The 22,443-nt window shown below is 35.6% G+C and overlaps 1 protein-coding gene and 3 pseudogenes across 3 annotated transcripts in view; 2 read left to right on the top strand and 2 right to left on the bottom strand.

Moving 5' to 3' along the window:
• Positions 1-17: 17 nt before the first annotated feature.
• The window catches only part of CDK12 (cyclin dependent kinase 12), a 57,720-nt gene continuing 35,294 nt past the window's right edge, over positions 18-22,443 (top strand). For 2 of the 3 annotated variants that reach the window (XR_897292.2, XM_011384292.2), the window contains exons 1-6: positions 624-1,672; positions 5,500-6,384; positions 12,309-12,485; positions 13,315-13,454; positions 14,155-14,325; positions 17,655-17,844. Coding sequence is in view for 2 of the 3 variants with exons in the window: in XM_011384292.2 (XP_011382594.1) it covers positions 624-1,672; positions 5,500-6,384; positions 12,309-12,485; positions 13,315-13,454; positions 14,155-14,325; positions 17,655-17,844 (2,612 nt within the window). In the remaining variant the exon portion in view is untranslated. Of the gene's footprint in view, positions 1,673-5,499; positions 6,385-12,308; positions 12,486-13,314; positions 13,455-14,154; positions 14,326-17,654; positions 17,845-22,443 lie in introns of all 3 variants that reach the window. The other variant, XM_011384291.2, reaches the window with a different exon arrangement.
• Positions 8,182-8,300, bottom strand: LOC111733488 (annotated as a pseudogene).
• On the bottom strand, positions 9,286-9,403 carry LOC111733469 (annotated as a pseudogene).
• Positions 11,213-11,328, top strand: LOC111733476 (annotated as a pseudogene).

The raw sequence follows: 22,443 nt of genomic DNA, 5'->3' as shown, positions 1-22,443 counted from the left end.
CGAGATATTCTGGGATTGTCCCCCTCCCCCCTCCCCCAGGTGCCGTTTCGGTTTAACCTAGTGTGTGACTGTGAGTCTGTGTGAGGGAGCGAGCGTGTGAGGTGTTGAGGTGCGGCGGAGGCAAGAAAAGGGGCTCCCTCAGGAACAAGAGACAAAGGGGGTGTGAGGCACCTAGGCCGCGGAACCCCAGCGACAGGAAGCCGCCTGAGCCGGGCTACCGGGTAGGGAAAGGGCCCGCGCAGTCCTCACAGGGCCCCAGAGCCGGAGTCGGCCCCACAGCCCTGGGCCGTCGGTTTCCTACTTCCTCGACCTACCCGGCCCCCGGGCCTGAGGATTGGCTCGGCGGGGGTTACGAGGGCAAACAGACTTAAGCAGCTGCCCGTTGTCTCGCAACTCCACTGCTGAGGAACTCTTCATTTCTTCCCTGGCTCCCTCACCCCCTACCTCATGTAGGAGGGTGCTGAGGAATCGGGAGGGAGGAGCCTTCGCTACAGTTCCTTCCCTCCCCACCCCCTTCTAGAGGCACTTTGGTAGGCGTGGGGTCGGGGTTGGGGGGGAGGGTGGGGGTTACTTTTTGGAGTGCTGGGGAACTTTTTCCCCTTTTTGAGGCCAGGGGAAAGGGAATGCCCAATCCAGAGAGACATGGGGGCAAGAAGGATGGGAGTGGAGGAGCTTCTGGAACTTTGCAGCCGTCGTCTGGAGGTGGCAGCTCCAACAGCAGAGAGCGTCACCGCTTGGTGTCGAAGCACAAACGGCACAAGTCCAAGCACTCCAAAGACATGGGATTGGTGACCCCTGAAGCAGCACCTTTGGGTACAATTATCAAACCTTTGGTGGAGTATGATGACATCAGCTCTGATTCAGATACCTTCTCTGACGACATGGCCTTCAAACTAGACAGGAGGGAGAATGATGAACGTCGTGGAACTGATCGGAGTGACCGTCTCCACAAACATCGTCACCACCAGCACAGACGTTCCCGGGACTTACTAAAAACTAAACAGACAGAAAAAGAAAAAAACCAGGAAGTTTCCACCAAGTCGGGATCGATGAAGGACCGGATGTCAGGAAGTTCAAAGCGTTCAAATGAGGAGAATGATGACTATGGAAAGGCACAGATCTCCAAAAGCAGTAGCAACAAGGAATCCAGGTCATCCAAACTCCACAAAGAGAAAGCCCGAAAAGAACGTGAGGTGAAGTCTGGCCACAAAGACCGGAGTAAAAGTCATCGGAAAAGGGAAACACCCAAAAGTTACAAAACAGTGGACAGCCCCAAACGGAGATCCAGGAGTCCCCACAGGAAATGGTCTGACAGCCCCAAGCAAGATGATAGCCCCTCAGGAGCTTCTTACGGCCAAGATTATGACCTTAGTCCCCCAAGATCTCACACCTCCAGCAATTATGACTCCTATAAGAAGAGTCCTGGAAGTACCTCAAGAAGGCAGTCAATTAGTCCACCTTACAAGGAGCCTTCGGCCTACCAGTCCAGCACCCGGTCACCCAGCCCCTACGGTAGACGACAGAGGTCTGTTAGTCCTTATAGCAGGAGACGGTCGTCCAGCTATGAAAGGAGTGGCTCTTACAGTGGGAGATCACCCAGTCCCTATGGTCGAAGGCGGTCCAGCAGTCCTTTCACAAGCAAACGGTCTCTGAGTCGGAGTCCACTCCCCAGGTGAGCTATTTGTCTTAACAGTCCTTTCTTAGAGTGGGTTATGAGGAACTGGCAATAAGTCATGTTTTCTCGAAGTTCCCAGTCATTCAAGTAAGTGAATCTGGTTTCTTAACCCAGAATTTGAAAAGGAGAGTTACATGCCTAAAGCTGCTAAAGGTAGGTACTTCCAGTGGTGGGATCATCAGCTGTAAACTGTGTGAGAAAAATCATAGGCTTCTGCTTGTTGAGTGCAGAGCTACTGGTTTCCCGAGCTTATCTAGCTATTTCTATTGCCTTGTCTTAATATTTTTACGTAACATTGATATTAGTGCTTTTGACCTCATTGGACTTGATTGAAGATATAAGAAATTGCAGGTTTTCATTTGTATTATCTTGAGGCTATTTGCCTAGGTCATCTGTCATTTGTGCTGTCCACTGAGTCTCCAAACCTATTATTTATTTCCTAATCGACGATGTTTTGATAGCTTACAAAAGACTCTTGTCTTTTCACTGTTGTTTCTAGTGGACATTCAGCTGACTAGTCTTTTTTCCTTTTCATGATAGAGCCTAGCAGAAATTAGTTCCAAGGATAATTCGATTTTCTTTACAACGTCACCTTGACCACTTGCAATATTCAGAATCTTTCTCTAAAAAAATGGTGATAGTGCATTTACTATGTTATTTTTTCAAGAAAGGCATGTTCCTTTGAAATTTAATTGTTGGAGTGAATTATCTACCAAAAACTGTGTTCTTGTTCCTGTATCTTCCTCTTTATAGACTCACCTTTGTCTACAAAAGCAGAACATGAGCTTTGGAGTTATACTTGAGTGGAATCCTATAATTGAATTTCTCAATGCCTGAGTTTTTTCATGGGTAAAATGGAAATAATAACTACCTACTTCTAGAGTTGTTGTGAGGATTAAATTAGTAAATATAAAGTGCATAGCATAGGGCCTGTGGTACCTGGAGCCAGTCAGTAAATTCTATTTATGAGTAAGGAAAATGTTGAATACTAGTAGAGAAATTATTCTAATTTGAAAAAAATCCATGCATATCTTTTATATGGCAGTGTGAGTAATTTTTGCTGACAAAGTTATAATTTTTCATAAACCAGTTCAAATTGATCCAACTGCAGAGTTCCTAGCTGTCAGGGTCTGAAGTTCCTTAGTCTTTCCCTCCTCATTTTATTGTAATTTTTCAAATGCAGAAAAGTTGAAGAATTGTAGCAAGGAGTCATACATGTACTACTTACATTCTACAATTAATATTTGCTATGTATTTTATATATCTGCATCAATCCATCTTTTGATTCATTTCAGATAAGTTGCTGACATCAGTATACATCACTATAAACACTTTAGCATGTGTACCATTAATTAGAGTTCACTAGCTAATGAGGGGTAATAAAATTTATATGCAGTGAAATGAGTAAGTCTTAAGTGTACCATTTGTAAAGTTGCTTAGTTTTTTAAGGAACCCTAAGAAATATTCTCAGAATTTTTGTTTTTTTAAGGGAATAGTTTAATAAGCCTGTTCTGAGAATTTTTATTGTGGGGTTTGGGAATACAGAAGTGCATTGAGGCTAAAACACTAAAATGAGTTGCAGTAAGAACTTTGGCTTTGCATTGATTCCTTTTGGATTCATATCTCAAGTTCTCTTTTCCTCTACTCACTTAATTAGAACTAGTGCAGAAATGATAAAAATAAATCAAGAAAGAATTGGAGACACACACTGTTTCCGTATGTCTCCAGTATAGAATGCAAATATAAACTACATAATAATTCTGGAGTCACATAACACATTTTTGGTGGGCTTATAGAGCATCATATATGTTTGTGTGTGTGCATTACATATTTTTCCTCATTGGTTGGAATTCCAAACAGTAAGTACAAAAATTTCTTAGAGTAGAGGAACATGCAGAGTCCTTCCATGGTATTCTGTGTTTTTTCCTTGGGAGATAATTAAACAGGCAACGTCATTTTAAAAGATTGAAAATGCTTTAGCAGAAAATCAGGGTCCTTGCATTTACCAAATTAATTGTGAATAATAGTAACAATTTCATTTCAAATGGATGGAACCTAACTTAATTCAGGGGAAAAATATGTTTTGTTTTTGAAGACACATTTTTTATTGCCAGCATTTACCTATTTGTTTCCCCCCCTCCTTTTTTTTTACTTTGAAGAGTGGATCTGGACCTCAAATACAGTGTTTGTATCATAAAAATGCTATAAGTATTTGGCCATCCAAATGTCCTGTTAACGGTAGGCTTCTGTTGAGGAGTTAAGGGATTTTTAGCAGAATGCATTAGGAAGATTTAGTCATGCTGAAAGATTAAAGAAACAATGGTTTGTAGAGCATTATCTGTGACTTTACTTAGTGTTTGGGATTTTAGAAGTTTTTCCTGGGATAGAGATGTTAGCTTTATCCCAGCCATAATTCAATCAGAGAAAACTTGTTTCAGCCAGTTGTTTATAAGAGAAGTATTAGTTTTCTTAAGAGTAAGTGGATATTTGGTAAATCCATTAACTACTTTCCATAGTTATATCCTCATGTTCGTATATATGTTGTTATTGTTGTTTTGAGTACTTTGATTCCAGTAGTGACATATTTCAACTAACTTTTTGGAGCAAACTTCCAAAAAGCAGTATAGATATAAGAACACCATGGCTAACATCATGTGAGTTGTTTCCCCTACACATATATGCTATTTTTTTGAAACCTTTTGATTTATGTCAATCTTACAAATGATTAAAGATAAAGGGAGATATTGAAGATCTGGAATGGGAGCAATTTGTTTTAGAATACTGGGTAAATGTTTTGTCCAATCACATTTTTTGTGCTAATTTTTTCTTCCTCACCTTGAAGCCTAAACATATTAGGCTTTATTTAAAAAACAAACAAAAAAAGTAATTAGGGTTGAGTTTCAATTTAGAATAATCTGCCTCATAGATTCTAAGAGTTTACTTCCCAATCCTTCCTAATAATGAAGAAAATAAATTGAACATGCAATAATACTTTGCTTTACGAGTTCCTAAAAAGTCGATTGGAAATCATTTTATATTTGAAAGTACCAGAAGCCATTATTGTTTTCAGAATTTCTAATTATTTTGGTAAGACACTTTCTCCAGTTTATCTATTTTGTAAATCCTAACTCTTGTTTCTTGGGGGTTTGTTTAGTATATGCACAACTTAATTATAAACTAAGGATACAAGGAACAAAATTTTTTCTTGGGATTTGTCAGTTAAATAGCTCTCTAGTTAAAAAAATTAGATTTTGGCGAAGCCTGCTAGTTACTTTTAATTTCCAGATTTATATACCCTACCTGTAGTATAAAATGTGGCTTTTTTTTTTAATCATGTTTTCACTTTATCAGAAATTTAAACCAAAATTCTAAAAGTAAACATTGTGAATATGGATATTTTCCAACATGGAGGGAAAAATATCGATCTGTCTTCCTTCAGTTGAATAATTTTTAGTGTTATATTATTGAAATCTGTTGTCATGCAGGATTTAGTTCTAATCTATTATTTAAATAAACTAATTTTTAGAATAGTTTTAGATTTACAAAATAATTGTGACGATAGTACAAAGAGCTCTTACATATCTTGACACCTAGTTTCCATGTTATTAACATCTTACATTAGTATGGTACATTTGTTATAATTAATGAACCAATATTGATTTATTATTTTATTATTATTATTAGATACCTAATTTATTTTTAAGATTACTAAATTACTCAAAATGGGTTTTATAAGTTACAGTTCTCCATAATTTAACTGATATATTTTCCTTTATATTGCTATAGCTTATCTATTTTAAACTGCTTTTTTGTCTTTCCATTAGGAAATCCATGAAGTCTAGAAGTAGAAGTCCCGCATATTCAAGACACTCATCTTCTCATAGTAAAAAGAAGAGATCTGGGTCACGCAGTCGACATTCCAGTATCTCACCTGTCAGGCTTCCACTGAACTCCAGCTTGGGAGCTGAACTCAGTAGGAAAAAGAAGGAAAGAGCAGCTGCTGCTGCTGCAGCAAAAATGGATGGAAAGGAATCCAAGGGTTCACCTATATTTTTGCCTAGAAAAGAGAACAGTTCAGTAGAGGCTAAGGATTCAGGTTTGGAGTCTAAAAAGTTACCCAGAAATATAAAATTGGAAAAATCTGCCCCAGATACTGAACTGGTGAATATAACACATCTACACACAGAAGCCAAAAATTCTTTAGATACAGGGAAACTAAAGTTGGATGAGAACTCTGAGAAGCATCCTGTTCTTAAAGATTTGAAAGCACAGGGAACAAGAGACTCCAAACCCGTAGCATTGAAGGAGGAGATTGTTACTCCAAAAGAGACAGAGACATCAGAAAAGGAAACCCCTCCACCTCTCCCCACAGTTACGTCTTCTCCACCTCCATTACCAACTACTACCCCTCCACCTCAGACACCCCCTTTGCCACCTCTGCCTCCACTACCAGCTATTCCACAGCAACCACCTCTGCCTCCTCCCCAGCCAGCATTTAGTCAGGCTCCTGCTTCCAGTACTTCAACTTTACCCCCTTCTACTCATCCAAGGACATCTACTTTGTCCTCTCAGGCAAATTCTCAGCCCCCTGTACAGGTTTCTGTGAAGACTCAAGTATCTGTAACAGCTGCTATTCCACACCTAAAAACGTCAACGTTGCCTCCTCTGCCTCTCCCACCCTTATTACTTGGAGATGATGACATAGATAGGTAAGTCCTATAATGAACTGAGAAAACTTAACCCTCTTGATCTAAGTGTAATGCATTTTTTGTTCTCAAATTTGGTCAAAACTGCTGTAATGCATGGCTATTTAGAATACTTTTATGAATAGGAAATGCATTTAATGTTTGGTTTTCATGGAAAAGTCTATATTTATGACATTATTACTTAGGAAGAGAGAATTACAGTTTGAGGCCTAGTAACTTTTTCTCATATTTATTTATTGATAAGGTTAATTTTCATTCATAGTTTAAAAAATCCATAGGTTTTTCTCTCTAAATTGTTACGTTGAAATTTTTAATAGCCGTAGAAAAATTAAAAGAGAGATGCAATTAACACCCTTATACTCTTCACATAGATTCACCAATTGTTAACTTTTTGCCACATTTGCTCTAACTATAGATATCTAACACTTTATGAATACTTTAGCATGTCTTCCCTAACAATAAGAACATTTCCTATATAACCATATCTTCATCACTCCTAAAAAACCCTTACTGTTGATTTAATCATATAATGTTGATAACAGTATTAATAATGATAACATTAAATATTCTCAGTGGGTTTTTAAATGTTTTTTATAGCTTTTTTTTTTTTTTTTTTACTCCTGACCCAGGAGAAAAATAAACCAGGTTTATTTCGAAAAGTGCTGCTTTAAAAAATGAATTATCTTATAAGAAGCAAAAGAACAATGTGTGGAATCTTTGCTAATTAGAATATAAGTTCACAATGGGGTAATGGGAAAGCTCTAATTTTAATGAGTCCTCTGAGTATTGAGAACTGAAGTGAGTATGAAACATGAACCTGATTTTATGGAAGGCATTAGGAAATATATTTATTTAATTTCTTGGTAAGACTAGCGAGGCAAGTACCACCAACCAAACATGATTTAGCAGTGACATACATCATGACAGCATTTGTGTTAGTTTTAGTCTACTGAGATCCTGTCTTGTTCTCTAGGATATGAGTTTCATTCATTACAGTGAACTTTCTTTGTAAGCACAAAAATAAGTGCTGATCTTGCATCCCACTTCCCAACTCTCCATTACTTTCCAAGTGACAGGTAGTTTGAACAGTGATACATTTCAGCCCTTTAGGTCTATATTTTTCCAGACTACCCTCTGTGCCTTTTTAGAAGGTGCAAGTACAATAAGTGGGGGAAAAAAAAAAGACTATTTAAAAGAATAGCTCCATTACTATTCATAGTGGGAAATCTGATTTTAAAGAAAAATTCCACATGCTATTTCTAATATTAATAGGTATTAATGAATCTGCCACATTCTGAGAACTACAAAGGAAAAGAACAATCTGATTTTATGTAGAAAAAATTGTTTGAGGTACACAAAATACAGATAGAAGCTTCGTGTTTTTATTGGAAAAGGAAATAGTTGAGCATATCCCAAAGGACCCGAGGCCATTCATTATTCAGCCATAAGAACCTCATTTAAATATTAGTTTATATAATGGCTGGAACAATATCAGTGTGGCTAAGAATTTTCATTTTGAAATGTTTACTTAGCTAACCAAATAACTATTGAACCTAACCTTACCTAGTCAGTGTAGAGTGCAGATTTTCAGAGGTAGAATGATTTTGACTTTGGGATTTCTGTCTTTCAGATTGGGGATGAAAGGTAAAGTAAGACCATTTAGTGCTTTTTTGAGTATGTGTTGCTATCTTTTAAGATTAGATGTGAGAGAGAATGAAGTGAGCAAAACTATTTTTGCTCAATTCTGATTCTGAAAGTATAACTATTTAATTTCATAGTCCAATGTTGTTTTTTTTTTAACGCCTATAGCACCTAGTCTTCCTAGGTGGTCTCCTATCCAAGTACTAACTAGGCCCGACCCTGCTTAGCTTCCAAGTTCAGACGAGGTTGGGCATGTTCAGGGTGGCATGGCCGTAGACCCAATGTATATTTTTGAATGTATGATTATCATCATTTTTCCACATAATATCGGTAAATTATTAAAGGTAGAAAAATGGAAATGAAGATTTCTTCCACTATCAATTTTATTTTTTCACTATATATTAATTTTGACTTCAAGATGGTTTTTTGTTTTTGTCATATATGTGCCACTCTGTCTTTGTACTAACTGCACCTATATGTCCCATGAAAAATAATTTTTATGTAAGAAAACTTGTCAGAGAAATCTAAAAGTTGCATATGGAACTCACTTATATTCCTCTATACTTTTACTTTCTCACATTGAAATTACAGCAGCTTAAATGTTGAGAATGACCTATATGTCTTTTTGTTGTCTGCAGTGATTTAAATATAGAACTCAGAATGCAATCATAAATATTGGTTATTTGAATAAGAAAAACTGCTGAAGGAGCCAGAGTCAGGGCTTGTGTGAAATGATATTGGGCGTGTAGTTAAGAAATCAATTAGCACATGGATGACAAAGCTTTTGTTAGATTTGTTGTCTTTTAATTAAAATCCTTTTGGAAAAAGAATGAAATGTTTCTTTCAAACATAGATTGGGCAGGAGTTTGTTAACAAGGTAATAAATGCAGGAGTGAATTTAACAAATGGTATTGCAAAAGCCTTTTTGATTCATGGTCTACAAATTTTGGTTTCAAGAAACAAAGGCTTCCAAACACCCACCTCAGTATAGTATAACATAATACAACTGTAGTACATAGCTCTTCATGAGGCTGTCCTGCTTTTAAAAAGATCATCTACTCTTGAAAATTCCATTTAACCACATACAGTTTTTAAAATCTCTCATCGCTCTCTTTTTCGATAGCCTGGTTCATTTGGAGTTTATCAGACTTCTGTAGAGCCTATGCTATTTTTTTTTTTTCTTTTTTTTTTGAGGCGAGACAGCTCTAGGTTGACCTCACAGATTGCAAGGACTTTGTCAGCTTACAGTTCCTTATTTTTTTATACCTACAGCACCTGGTCTTCCTAAGTGGTCTCCCATCCAAGTACTAACCAGGCCCGACCCTGCTTAACTTCCAAGATTAGACGGATCGGGCTTGTTCAGGGTAGCACAGCCATAGATGAGACTACATTATTCTTAAAGGCTGTTTATATAACGTATGGAGCTCTTATAGAAAAGGAAGGATCTGTGGGAGCATTCAAATTTGAGTTAGGATTTTATTGATAGAATGCTTGGTTCTCATTTAATGTATTCAGCTCATTTTTAATTGAAGTTTGTAAAAATAAATTACTTTTTAAACAACCTGCTTTAAGGGGAAAAGGATAAATGGTCATATTTATCAGTTTATACCGTTGATTTTTTTTAGTTATGAAGAAATTTTCTTTAAATAGTTCATATGTAAATTCATATACTTTCTTAATATACTTTTTTAATAATAAGAACTTATTGGAGGTGTTTATATCATACCTACAGATTAAATCCCATCATAAATTTCAAGAGATTAACTAGATATTAAAATTTTGGCAAGTCCTCTCCAGGACTTTTAAAAGTTGCCAGGACTGGCAACTTTTAAAAAATTGTTATACATGAGCATTATGCAACCTACACATCTTATGTGATTTGTCTACAGGTATAAATGTGGAACAATACTGATTTAAGGTGGATCAGCACTTCCTGTTAATGAATCTTTAAGTAATGACTTAGATGTTCATTGTCTGCTTCCCTATGTTAGACCCTCTCAGCATCCATATATCCTCAGCTCTATATGGAACTATATTTTACTGAGTACCCTACACTAAAGGCTGAAGACCATGATATTGTTAAGCATTGCAGTTTTACCGGCCATCATTATTCCAAGGTGTTTGGTACATTGGGATTTGTCGAAATAGGATTTGACCTGTATTCAACGTGTGTGCCCTGAATTGGTAGGACGTACACATCCTATCAAATACTCATTCTTTCTTGAAATAAACATGCTAATAATGTGATTTTTTTTTTTTCAGAAGCAATGTACATTTTCACAGTAACAAATTATATTTGAACCCATAAAGTAAACTTTGGGGAAAACAAAACCTAAATATAAAACATAAACTGAACTTATATGAAGTAATGGTGAGAGAATTCAGATACTTCAATTCCAGTGAAGCAGAACCAAGAAGTAATGTATTTCCAAATCATGAGGAATTTAAATTTATAAAGAATATTCTAACATTAGTAGTTGAGAAATGAGGAATTTTCATTCCTGAATATCTTAAAAATTGGAGAAATTAAAAAAAAAAAAATTGTACCCTGGACTCAAGAGTTTTCTGGTAATTGGCTTTGTTCTCAGGGTAGAAAAATCATGGTGCAAATTATAATAATGTTATATGTTCATCTCTATCAGTGATTTAACAGAGTTTCAGATGATCATTTTGTACTCCATTTCTGGTTGATATGGTACAAACTAATCTAGATTCTATTCTGTCTGATATACAAGAGATTAAAATGATGAAAATTGATAGGAAATAGTAGCTTTTGAGATTATTTCACACACCAAGGGCAGCAGTATGTATGGCTCAAAAAGATACATTACAAGAGATAAATTTGTTATTTAGGATTCAATGGACATATTCATGGAAAAATATGTTTCATCTTCTGGGATCTATTTTTTAAGCTTCCCATTCCCTCTAGTTATCAACTGCATATACCAGGTCTCTAGGAATTAGTATGTTAAACTGAACCAACTTGATGGGAGTAACTATCCATAAGGCTTGTTTTCCAAAGAAAAGTATCATTTAAAGTAGCAAAATTATAAGCCTACCTAGGCATGTTGTAAAGCTGTTAGAAACTCAGAGCAAGTTTTGTGAATGGAAATGTAGTGCCCAGGTCACATTCTGCTTTAAGAGGAAAAAAACTGTTTTTATAACCACTTGTCAAAAAAGTGGAGGAATGGTCTACGGCCATGTCACCCTGAACAAGCCTGATGTCTGATCTCGGAAGCTAAGCAGGGTTGGGCCTGGTTAGTACTTGAATGAGAGACCACCTAGGAAGACCAGGTGCTGTAGGCATAAATAATAATAATAATAAATAATTTTTTTAAAAAAGTGGAGGAGGCTCCTACTATGGTTAGAATTCTCAAATCCTTTTCAACCTTCTGATACTGTGATGGAATAGAAAAGGCTTACTATCTAGCATGATTTTATTCGTAGGCATGAATTAGTATGCTGTAGTCATGAATTAGTATGCTATACTCTCTTTTCTGAGGACACGCATGGCACAGAATCCTTTCTTTACTTATAAATAAATTGAGATAGTTAAAAAATTGGATCTGAAAATTGACCTTTCTAATCTATTCCAGAAAAGCCATTCTCCTCCACAATCCTCAGCTACTATAATTTGTTATCATGAGAGAGCTTCTGCTACCAGCTACTTTAATGGTTTTGAGATAGTTGCTTGGACTTTGAGATTTTAGTTTGAGGGTTATTTATCCATTTTGGCTGTTCAGATATGGTTGCCTTTTGTTTCCAAATCAGTATATTTTTCACTAATTTTGATCTCCAGCTGTTTTCTTACAAAACACTGTAAATACTATTTCCTTTTTCCAAGTTCTCGCCACATCTTTAGTAATATAGTAGTGTTATACTGTTGAGTTCTCATTCAGTTATATAAATATTTGTTGGTTAAAATATAGGGTAGGTTTGGTGACTCCATGAGTTGCAGTGGTATTTTGCGAATTTTAGGTGATTATTTTGTCTCAGTAAAAATCTCAACAGAATCTTAGGAAAGACATTAAAAGGAGGGTTTGTTAAAGGACTTACAAGTAATCCAAAGTTTTTATTTTTTCTTTAGAATACTATAGATTTTGTAAAATCCAAGTGTGTTTACCTTTGATAAGCTCCATTTTCTTACCTTGTATTACAGGGTTTTTCTCCTTAAATGTGAAATCTTTGTAATCTTTTAATAGCCAGACATTAAACCTTTGAAAGTTTTATTTGCATATCCTTTAAGTAATTGTAATCTTTTTCTTCTCTTCCTGTCTGTTGTTTAGTCCAAAAGAAACTCTACCTTCAAAACCTGTAAAGAAAGAGAAGGAACAAAGGACTCGTCACTTACTCATGGACCTCCCTCTCCCTCCAGAGCTCCCTGGTGGGGATCCATCACCCCCAGACTCTCCAGAACCAAAGGCAATAACACCACCTCAGCAACCGTATAAAAAAAGACCAAAGTGAGTTTTTGAAGGAACTTATCCTTAATTACACCTTTTATTACACTAACGAACCTTTGGGCTTAAATCTCACACTTTCTTCTGCAACCCACACCAGTAGCTTCTTAAAAGATTGGACCTGATATGTTTCTTTTATTTTAATGGATAAAAGCCTTCTTAGGAGACCCATTCATCAGTACCCACAGATACCTAGTTGTGTTTTTTAGAAAAGCAATAATTTCCGAATCCAAATATACCACAAACGATCTGTATTTTGAGTTCAGAATATTTAGAGTACTGAAGACAAAAAAAAAAGCCCTTTTATTCAGGGTGAATCAACCATGTACACATGAATGGAAAATTAATAGATTAAAAAAAAATTTTTATAATAAAATGGGATTCCCCCCCCCCGCTTAATCACATAAATTGCTGTCCCATAAACATAGTAGAATCTGGGTTTGATCTGGTTGTTAGCGTTCTTCTCAATAAAAATAGTTACTATTTATTGAGCATATATCATTGCCAAAGTTTCATAATTTATGTTTATGATAAGCCTATGATGTCATGATTATTTTCCTGTTCTGTAGTGGAGAAAGCCAATACTGAAGAGAGTTCAGAAAGTAAGCACCATATCTATTATTTGGTCTTATGTCTTTCTGAAGTAAAAAATCTGTTTTAGTCATTATGAGAGACTATTTAAACTATTTATTTCATATCACTTAATTCCTATCTTTTAAATAAAGAAATTCATAAAAGTCAAGAGTCAGAATATCATCATAAAAGAATTGTTTTCTTTGAAAAGACTTAATTTTTAAAAATACTTTTTTTATTTTTGTTTTGCCTTTTTTAGAATTTGTTGTCCTCGTTATGGAGAAAGAAGACAAACAGAAAGTGACTGGGGGAAGCGCTGTGTGGACAAGTTTGACATTATTGGGATTATTGGAGAGGGAACCTATGGCCAAGTATATAAAGCCAAGGACAAAGACACAGGTAACTATTGCCACAAAATTTTAGATGTCAGAACATTAAAAAGTTAGCACTACTAATGTCTTAAGTGGATTTAGCAAAAGTAAATTTTGAGTTCTAATTTGGCCTTCAAGAGTTACTAAATACACTAAAATTTTCCAAAAGAATAGTAAAATTACTGTTTAAAAACCTTCCTTTTTTTGTTGTTTAATGTAAATATTTCATAATAAGCTTGCTTGAGATTTAAGAGAGGGTAAAAATGTGTAAGTTGCTCTTTGGTAGGGGGTTCATTCTCGAAGATAAAGGAGTTGAATTATTGGCATATTTTAATAACCACAATTTTTAGGCCTAACATTTAAAAATTCAAGTCTTAAAAAAATCAAAGATAAGAAAGAGAATTAGGGATTTAATTTTTAAGATATAAAAGTTATCTAGCATAGAGAAAAAAGAAGTGCCAAGTACATGTGCTTCTTGGTTTTATTTGTTTTTAACAGCCAACAATTTCAGGGTCACAACCATACATTGAGATTTGTTATAGGTTCTCTCTTCCTGAGATATATCACCTGAATAAACAGTCCAACTGCAAAAAAAAAAGTATCTGGCATAAAGCATTAAAGTAGGCATTAAGTCCATCTTTCAGAACAAAGACATGTATTGGGTGGTTCATAATGAGAGCCAAAAAATGCTAATTGAAAATCTTAACAGTTTGAATTTATTGTTACAGGAGAGCTAGTGGCCCTGAAGAAGGTGAGACTAGACAATGAGAAAGAGGGCTTCCCAATCACAGCCATTCGTGAGATCAAAATCCTTCGTCAGTTAATCCACAGAAGTGTTGTTAACATGAAGGAAATCGTCACAGATAAACAAGATGCATTGGATTTCAAAAAGGACAAAGGTACGAGCAAAGAACTATGTTTCTACAGGTGGATTGGTACATCTTACTTCCCTTTCTTAGATTGTTTGACTGTTTGAATTTAACAGTTTGTACTAAAATCTGGCTTCTTTCTTGCATCTCTACCAGAATTAAGATTGCTCTTGTGCTGAACAGTGCTTATTTTATAAAATGTCCATTCTTTATTAGTATACTCATACTTTTAGAAATCGTTGTTAGTCACCCCAATAAATTTAATTAAAAAAATAAATCATTGATAATCATTAAAATTAGAGTCTGTTGTAACACTTAGTAAGGTCAGCATGTAAACAATTAAACTGATTTGAACAGATACTAGATTTTAGCCAAAAGGCTGAGAAGCAATAGCATGTAAACATTTATAAGATCCTCTTCCAATCAATATTTTAAATCCTTTTTTTATAAATTATAACAACAGTAATGAAAATTGAAACCCAGATTTATCACTTACTCTCATTTTTTAAATTTCTTTCTAATTATACTTTACAAACAGTAGAGTATTAGTTTTAGGTATATAGTATAGTGATTTAGACATTCATTTACCTTATGAAGGGATCACTATGATAAGTCTAGTAACCATCTGTCACCATACATAGTTATTATGATATTACTGAGTACATTCTCTGTGCTGTACATTATATCCCCATCACTAATTTTATAATTGGCAGTTGGTGGTACTTAATCCCATTCACCCTTTTTGCCCATCCCCTCACCCATCCTCCCATCTGGCAAACATCAGTTTTGTTCTCTGGTATCTATGCGTTTGTTTCTTACTCTCATTTTTATATCATCCCTTCTGGTTATTGTTTGTATACATTCATATTTTTACATAGTTTTGCACCGATACAGTTTTAGAATTCAAAGCAGGTATTTCTAAATCATCTTCAGGTCACATAGTGGTTTGTTTTCCTGGATTTTTAACTTTTGTCTCATTTGGGGGATAAACTTGTTCATTGTTTCCATACTTATATTTGAAGTAGTCTGTAATATAACATCTAACTACTTTTATTGAAGCAAATCTAAAGGTTTAGACATGAGCAACTGTGAAGAGATGGCATCTGTAAATTTAATCTATAATGTTGAGAAAGAATATAATTGGGAGGGAAAGGGGAAGGGGATTAAGAGTATACAAACTTCCAGTTATAAAATAAGTCAAGGGATGTAATGTACAGCATAGGGATTATAATCAATAGTATAATAACTGTACAGTGACAGATGATTACTAGACTTACTGTGGTAATCATAAAGTATATAAAAGATGTACATAGTAGAATCACTGTATTGTATACCTAAGACAATATAATATTTTATGTCAACCATAATTAAAAATAAATTTTATAAAAATATGATTGAAATACATAAAATTAGGAAGGTAGTGGATAAAGTTAAGCTGCACTTATTTACAGAGCCTCAAAGATATTAGCACTAGGGGATTAGCACCTCTTGAGTTTGGTAGAAGTAGTTTTAAGGCAAATAAAAGGAAATTCTGCTTATGAAAAGTAATTAGATAAATTTGCAAACATTAGATCTGAATGAAATTAAGAATACTAGGTTTATTTCTGGGTATGTCTTTTTCTGATCATAAAAATAATGTAAGTATAGCTAGTTTCTATAAGGGCAAATAAGAAAATATTAATTGATTGTTTCTGCAGACTTCATCAGTGTCATTCTGTACTATTTAAATAATTTACCATGTACTGTTTAAATTCTTTTTAAAAAAATTAAATAATGGGCAGATGGATATGATACGTGCCCATTGTGGAAAGATTGAAAATATAGACGAACGAGAAAAAGAAAATGGCAGTTACTTCTCTCTCACTCCATTCCAGTATACCACCATCAATAGAAAACCACTATAGTATTAGCATTTTGGCATATTTCTTTCTAGTACTTTATATCATATATATGCTTATTTTAACATAATTGGGATCAAAGTATATTTAATGTTTTATAATTTGTCATAAGCAATTTCCCATATTAACATGTTTTAATGACTGTGCATAAAAATGGATGAATCCAAATTTACTTCAATTTTTGTTGAGCAATTCGTTGCCAGTTAAAAAATATATAATAGAACTTTGAGCATCTTTGTACATAAATATTTGCATTTAGATTTATTTCTTAATATAGTTTCTTAGAAATAGAATTATTTGGTCAAAAGGGTTTTTATATTTAATGTTAGATTGCTTTTAAGAAAATAATAATTTAACATTAAGTATATCTTTTTAATAAATTGTCATCTTGGTAGGTGAAGTATGATATTTTGGACTGCATTTCTTATATTACTTCTGAGATTTTTTCCATGTTTAGCAGTTTTACCTTTTTTTTGAGTTTTCCTTTTGTGTCCTTTGTCTACTTATCTTTTGTAATTTCAGTGTTTTTATTTGTATGAGGTTGTAGCTAAATCTCTCTAAAACATTCCCTTAATGCCGTGGTTCTTAACTTTTTGGGGATTATGGACCTCTTTAAACGTGGATACATTTTTCAAAAAAATACCTTTAAAATGTTGCATATATATGTGTTTAAAATGTTGAGTACTATCTCAGAGAGTTCAAAGAGTCTTTGAAGCCTACCCCCTAGATTAAAAATCTTTGTCTTTATGCCGCTAGGAGACAGACTTTGAGAATAGGTATAGCAGTGTCTAACTCGGTCTATTAAGTTACAAAATTTGTCTCTATCATGCACCCTGTTGAAAGTGGAATGATAAAGTGGATTTCAAATCTTTGACAGTTTTCTTGGTGTACTTCTCCTTCTATCAACTTCTAAATTTAAGGAGTTTAATTGGATGATTCACCTTGCTTTTGATTCTTAAAAATACTATGAATTGCACTTATAACAAACTAAATATATCATGCTGCCCTGGCATATTATGTGAATCTTATTTACTAAGGTAAAGACTTCTGCAAAAGTGGACATAGACAATATGTAACAAACAGGCATGGTTGTGTGTTATAAATAAAACTATTTACTACAGACAAGCAGACTGGATTCAGCCCAAGCTCTATAATTTGTTAACTGATTTAGATATAAAAGAGTAGTAATACAATATCATTCATGAGTTGTCCCTTTCAAGATTTAAATAGTCCAAAGAGCACTGAACTAAGAGTCAGAACATTAATTCAAATAGTAGTTCTGTTATTATTAGAAAGAGCAAGTTATTCAGCTGCTCTGAATTTCAGTTTCTTCATCTATAAAATTACGCGGTTGTTCCAGAGAGCTTTATGGTCAACTCCAAAGTTATATTAAAATTTGAGGCATTGTCATTTCATAATCTTCTTTCTCTTGTTTTAATTTTTTTCTTTCATCTTACATAGGTGCCTTTTACCTTGTATTTGAGTATATGGACCACGACTTAATGGGACTGCTAGAATCTGGTTTGGTGCACTTTTCTGAGGACCATATCAAGTCATTCATGAAACAGCTAATGGAAGGATTGGATTATTGTCACAAAAAGAATTTCCTGCATCGGGATATTAAGTGTTCTAACATTTTGCTGAACAACAGGTAACATAGTAAAACCAAATGAGGATAAACATTTTCTCCTTCTCTTCTGACCCCCTTAGTTTCAGCTAGTTAATTGGGGTTATAGGTAGAACCAATAATGCAGTTTTTTGCATTTACATACATCTGATGTTTGTGCCTTAGGAACAACTTAGGATAGGGATATCCTGATTAGTAGAGTCTCCAGACTCTATGTTGATAAGGAATTAACAGAGGCAGAGTTGTAAAGGTTTTTTTAATTGCAAAGATTTTAGGAAATCACTCACATCCTACTCAGAGATTTTAGCCATAGTTAGTAAATAATATGTGGTCCTAGGCAAATTCAAACAGATATTGAGATCTTAGTGAAATTCTCCCTTGTTTAGTGAGGAGAAACATGCCTGTTCTTTTAGCTGCTCTTGAGACTCTCAGTTATCAGAATTCAGACTAAACAGCTGTAGTTGTTGATTGACTTTTTTGCCCAGCACTTACTCATAGGTTTTAATAGTGTAGACAGACATGAATTCTTTGATGAGCAGTGTTAATTCTTCAGAAGTTTTTATCATCTACTTTCTTCTTTGGCTATTTGCCTAAACTGCTTTGGTGATATTATATGTGTTATGCACTCTAGTCTTTGTTAATAGCCCTATCTATTGAATAAAAAGTAAGTCTGGTACCACTGAATCAGGCCAGTGTTTGGTTCTTTAGGAAATTTTACAGCCATCTTTGATTCACCCATTGTTTTAAACATTTCTGTTCAATTATATTTGACAAACATTATTTAGATAGGGATATGGAATGATTATGACATATTTTCTGTCTTTGTGGAGTAGGATGACCAACCATCCAGGGTTGCCTAGGACTGTCCTGGTTTTAGCACTAAAAGTGTCATATGGGATAGTTGGTCACTGGAGAGCTCAGAGTTAGGTAGGGGATCGAAACAAATTGTTCAGTTCAGTAAACATTTATTAAACCCAATTTTTCCTTGAATTTGGGAGCACCTGGGAAGATGCTCCCAGGAATTAAAAGGAGTTTATCAGAAAGACCGACAACAGAGGGTTAAGTTTCTAAGCAAAAGAAATTGCATGGACAAAAGCACATAAATGTGAAAAAAACATGTCTGGAAAACTGTAAACAGTATTGCTAGGGCAAGAAGTGCACTGGTGAAGCCAGATCTTGCATATGTCATTGAGGAACTTAAGTTTTATCTGTAGATGGCAGTCATTGAAGGATGTTGGCTCAGTTAATCCTTTGTTTTTAAATTAAACTATTAATGCATTGTTACAAATTTAAAACATACATAAAATATATATTTGTATTTAAATATCTTTATGAGACAAAACATGGTGTTAAGAGCTTATTCTTTCTGTTGCTATCTCTGTGATCCCACAATTCTCATTAAAGCTGGGCTCGGTTAATCTACATCCATAATAATAATGCTTAAAGAATTTGATGATGTTTGTCAGCTTGCAGCTTCTTGGACTGTAGTATTAATATATTTTCTTTTGGTCCTTTTGTTCTTCCCTGGGGGATGTCTCAGGCCAGGGAATAACTGCAGTCCTGATCGGTGTCCTTTCTGGTGGGCCAAGCCCCTCCGTGTCTCTGACTTCCATATTCAGGAAGCTAAGCAGGATGCAGGAGTCTCATGGTCTAGTCTGATCCATCCAGCCTCTGCTCGTGCCCATTTAGTTCTGTCTACACAGTGACTTATAGGTGAGATGGCCTGGAGAGAATGATAAGGAGAACTCAACTGGACAAGGAAGAGAAAGCAGTTGATGAGAGAGGGAGGTAGGGCTAGGCTCTATGATGTTCATTATATCTTAAATATACAAGTATAAATGAGACCAAGTCGTTTTAGATAGAGGAGACACAGTGTAGTTTCAGAAAAGTCACTAAGTGGGATATACACTGGAGGCAGAGAGACCTATTAAGAACACCATGATAATTAGTTCTTGAACTAGCTAAGGCATTACTAGTAAAGATAGACAGGATGGACTTGGTAGATCAATAAACTTTGGTTGGGAATGAATGAAAATATTTTAAGATATCTCACAGATTTCTGATGAGAAACTCACTAGATGGGTGGCAAAATGGTCAATATGGAGATTACAGAAAGAAGAGCAAAATGGGTGGAGTGAAGAGTAAATAAATCCCTTTTGGATATGTCTGTTGCATACCTAGGGCAGTGATACCTAATAGGCATATGGTCACATGGGAGTTCCAAACTAGCAGTATAGATTCAGGAGTTATCAAGCATAGAAAAGGTGTCAGAAGATGGAACCTAAGGGAATGGTCAGAGAAAGAGGAAGAAAATAAGGAAATATTATGAATACAAAATAGGCCAGTTTAAGAAGGAGGGATCATAGATGTCAGATACCACAGACAGATTATAACACCTAAGAAGAGAATATGAAAATGTAAAAGTCAGTGGTGACAGTGTAAGTGGGTGGGTAGCTCAATTAATAGGAAGGGGAAGATAGATGTGTCTTTAATTTTTTGATTTTTATATTTTATTTAAGGATGCAGAGGTTTGAGCAGTTTTTTTTCCGCTCTTTAATCCCTCCCCCACACACACTCCCATCCCTGACCTACGGATGTTGCCATCTCCCCTTAAGAACTGGATCTCTGAAGGCAGGGCGTCTCCTCCCACGCACTTGCAGCACGCCCCTAGGGCCTGGAGCACCCAGGGGACCTGACACACCTGGGGTATGGTCCGTGGCTCCACCAGGGGTGCGAACCTAGTAGGACTTTCTGCGTGTAAAGTAGACGTGCTCACCACTACACTAAGGAGCCACCCCGGTTTGACCGTTTTTAAATGCTAAGGGAAAAGAAAATCAGTAGAGAGGGAGACATTGAAGATTCAGGGAATAACCAGATAATTTAAAGTAGCAAGGTTCTAGAGATGGGATCAAGGCCACAGATGGTAGTAGCCACAAGTGTAGGTGTTGATTATCCTTGAACAAGAGATTGATCCACTTGTTTTGCAATTGAAGGAAAAGAAGGAAGATTATAGGTGTAAAATGTTTATAGGTAATGTTAAGTTCTCACCTAATGACTTCTGTTTTCAATAAAGGTCATTCACTGAGAGTGAGAAGGAGAGGGGATGGATTAGGAAATATGATAGCTGCTGGTGATGTTTAGGTCTAGCCTAATTTTCTCTAACTATATATGTATTGCCATTTTAACTTTTAGTCCTACTATATACCTTGAATCTTGGATCCCCTCTCAGAGTAAGGATGCCAAGAAATTTGAGGAACCCTTTTTGTCTCAAGATAGGGCTCAAATCAGCTATTCCTTTCCTTTTTGTTTCTCTCAGAATTTGCTTATAAATTGAACTTTAAAATGTAATGATGTTTGGGGCAAGTAAGTAAGATGCTTATAATCTTTACTAGGAATAATAAGGGTTGATTTAATGTAAAGTTTCGTTGTTACAGGCATACCTCAGAGAGATTGTGAGTTTGGTTCCAGATCACCAAAAATAAAGCAAATATCGCAATAAAATGAGTCACACCAATTTTTTGGTTCCCCAGTGCATATAAAAGCAATGTTTACACTGTACTGTAGTGTATTCAATGCAGTAGCATTATATCTAAGAAAAAAAAGTACATACCTTAATTAAAAAATATTTTATTGCTAAAAAATGCTAACCATCATCTAAGCCTTTGGTGAGTTCTAAATTTTTTTTGTTGGTGGAGGTTCTTGCCCCCATGCTGATGAAAGTGCAATAAAGCAAAGTGCAATAAAATGAGGTGTGCCTGTAGTAGGTACCTTGTTTTACTATTCTTATTGCTAATATTTTGAGGAGCACCTCCTAGCCTAGTCTCCTTTTTTTCTATCTCATTTTTCTGCCTGATTTGAGTTATCATGCACCTGGCTTTGCATTTCCCAAGAGATAACACAAGTTGTAAATGTAAATAAGTAGGCTACATAACAATTTAGATAAATATGATTAATCCAGAATAGTTAATAAATGGTTTTTAAATAGTTTCCCAACATTCTGTGTTGCAGTTTATTAAAATATTACTTGACATTATTGTCAAGACAGAACACTTAGCAAAGTGAAACGTGGGTGTGATCCTTTTAAGGGAGTGGTTCTCAAAGTGTGATTCTCAGACCAGCAGCATTGGCATCACCTTTGGGCTTGTTAGAAATTGGAATTTGTGGGCTGTGACCTACTGAATAAGCATCTCTGGGAATGGGGCCCAGGAAACATTTAACAAGCTTTCCAGGTGATTTCCAGGTGATATTAAAGTTTGAGAACCCCTCTAAGGCAGAGGTCTCCAACCCCTAGGCCACCGACCAGTACTGGTCCGTAGCCTGTGGCCTGTTAGGAACCAGGCTGCACAGCAAGAGGTGAGCAGAAGGAGGTGGGTGAGAGAGCATAGCTTCATCTGTATTTGCAGCCCACTTGCCGGTGCTAGCAGGTGGCCTTAGTTCCACCTCAGGTCATCAGGTATTAGATTCTCATAGGAGTACTGGTCCTGATGCCAAAAAGGTTAGAGACCACTGCTCTAAGGCCATAGTTGTATATCATGGTATAGTGGTATAGGAAGTGATGGCAGTAGGCTTGTAGAAGGAGCCTCGCTTATCATAAAAATTGTTTGCTCAGATCAAAGCTGTTTT

This window comes from Pteropus vampyrus, unplaced genomic scaffold, assembly GCF_000151845.1.
Source record: "Pteropus vampyrus isolate Shadow unplaced genomic scaffold, Pvam_2.0 Scaffold570, whole genome shotgun sequence".
NCBI lineage: Eukaryota > Metazoa > Chordata > Mammalia > Chiroptera > Pteropodidae > Pteropus > Pteropus vampyrus.
Note: the sequence above shows the minus strand (reverse complement) of the source record. Positions and strands in the feature narration are given on the sequence as shown.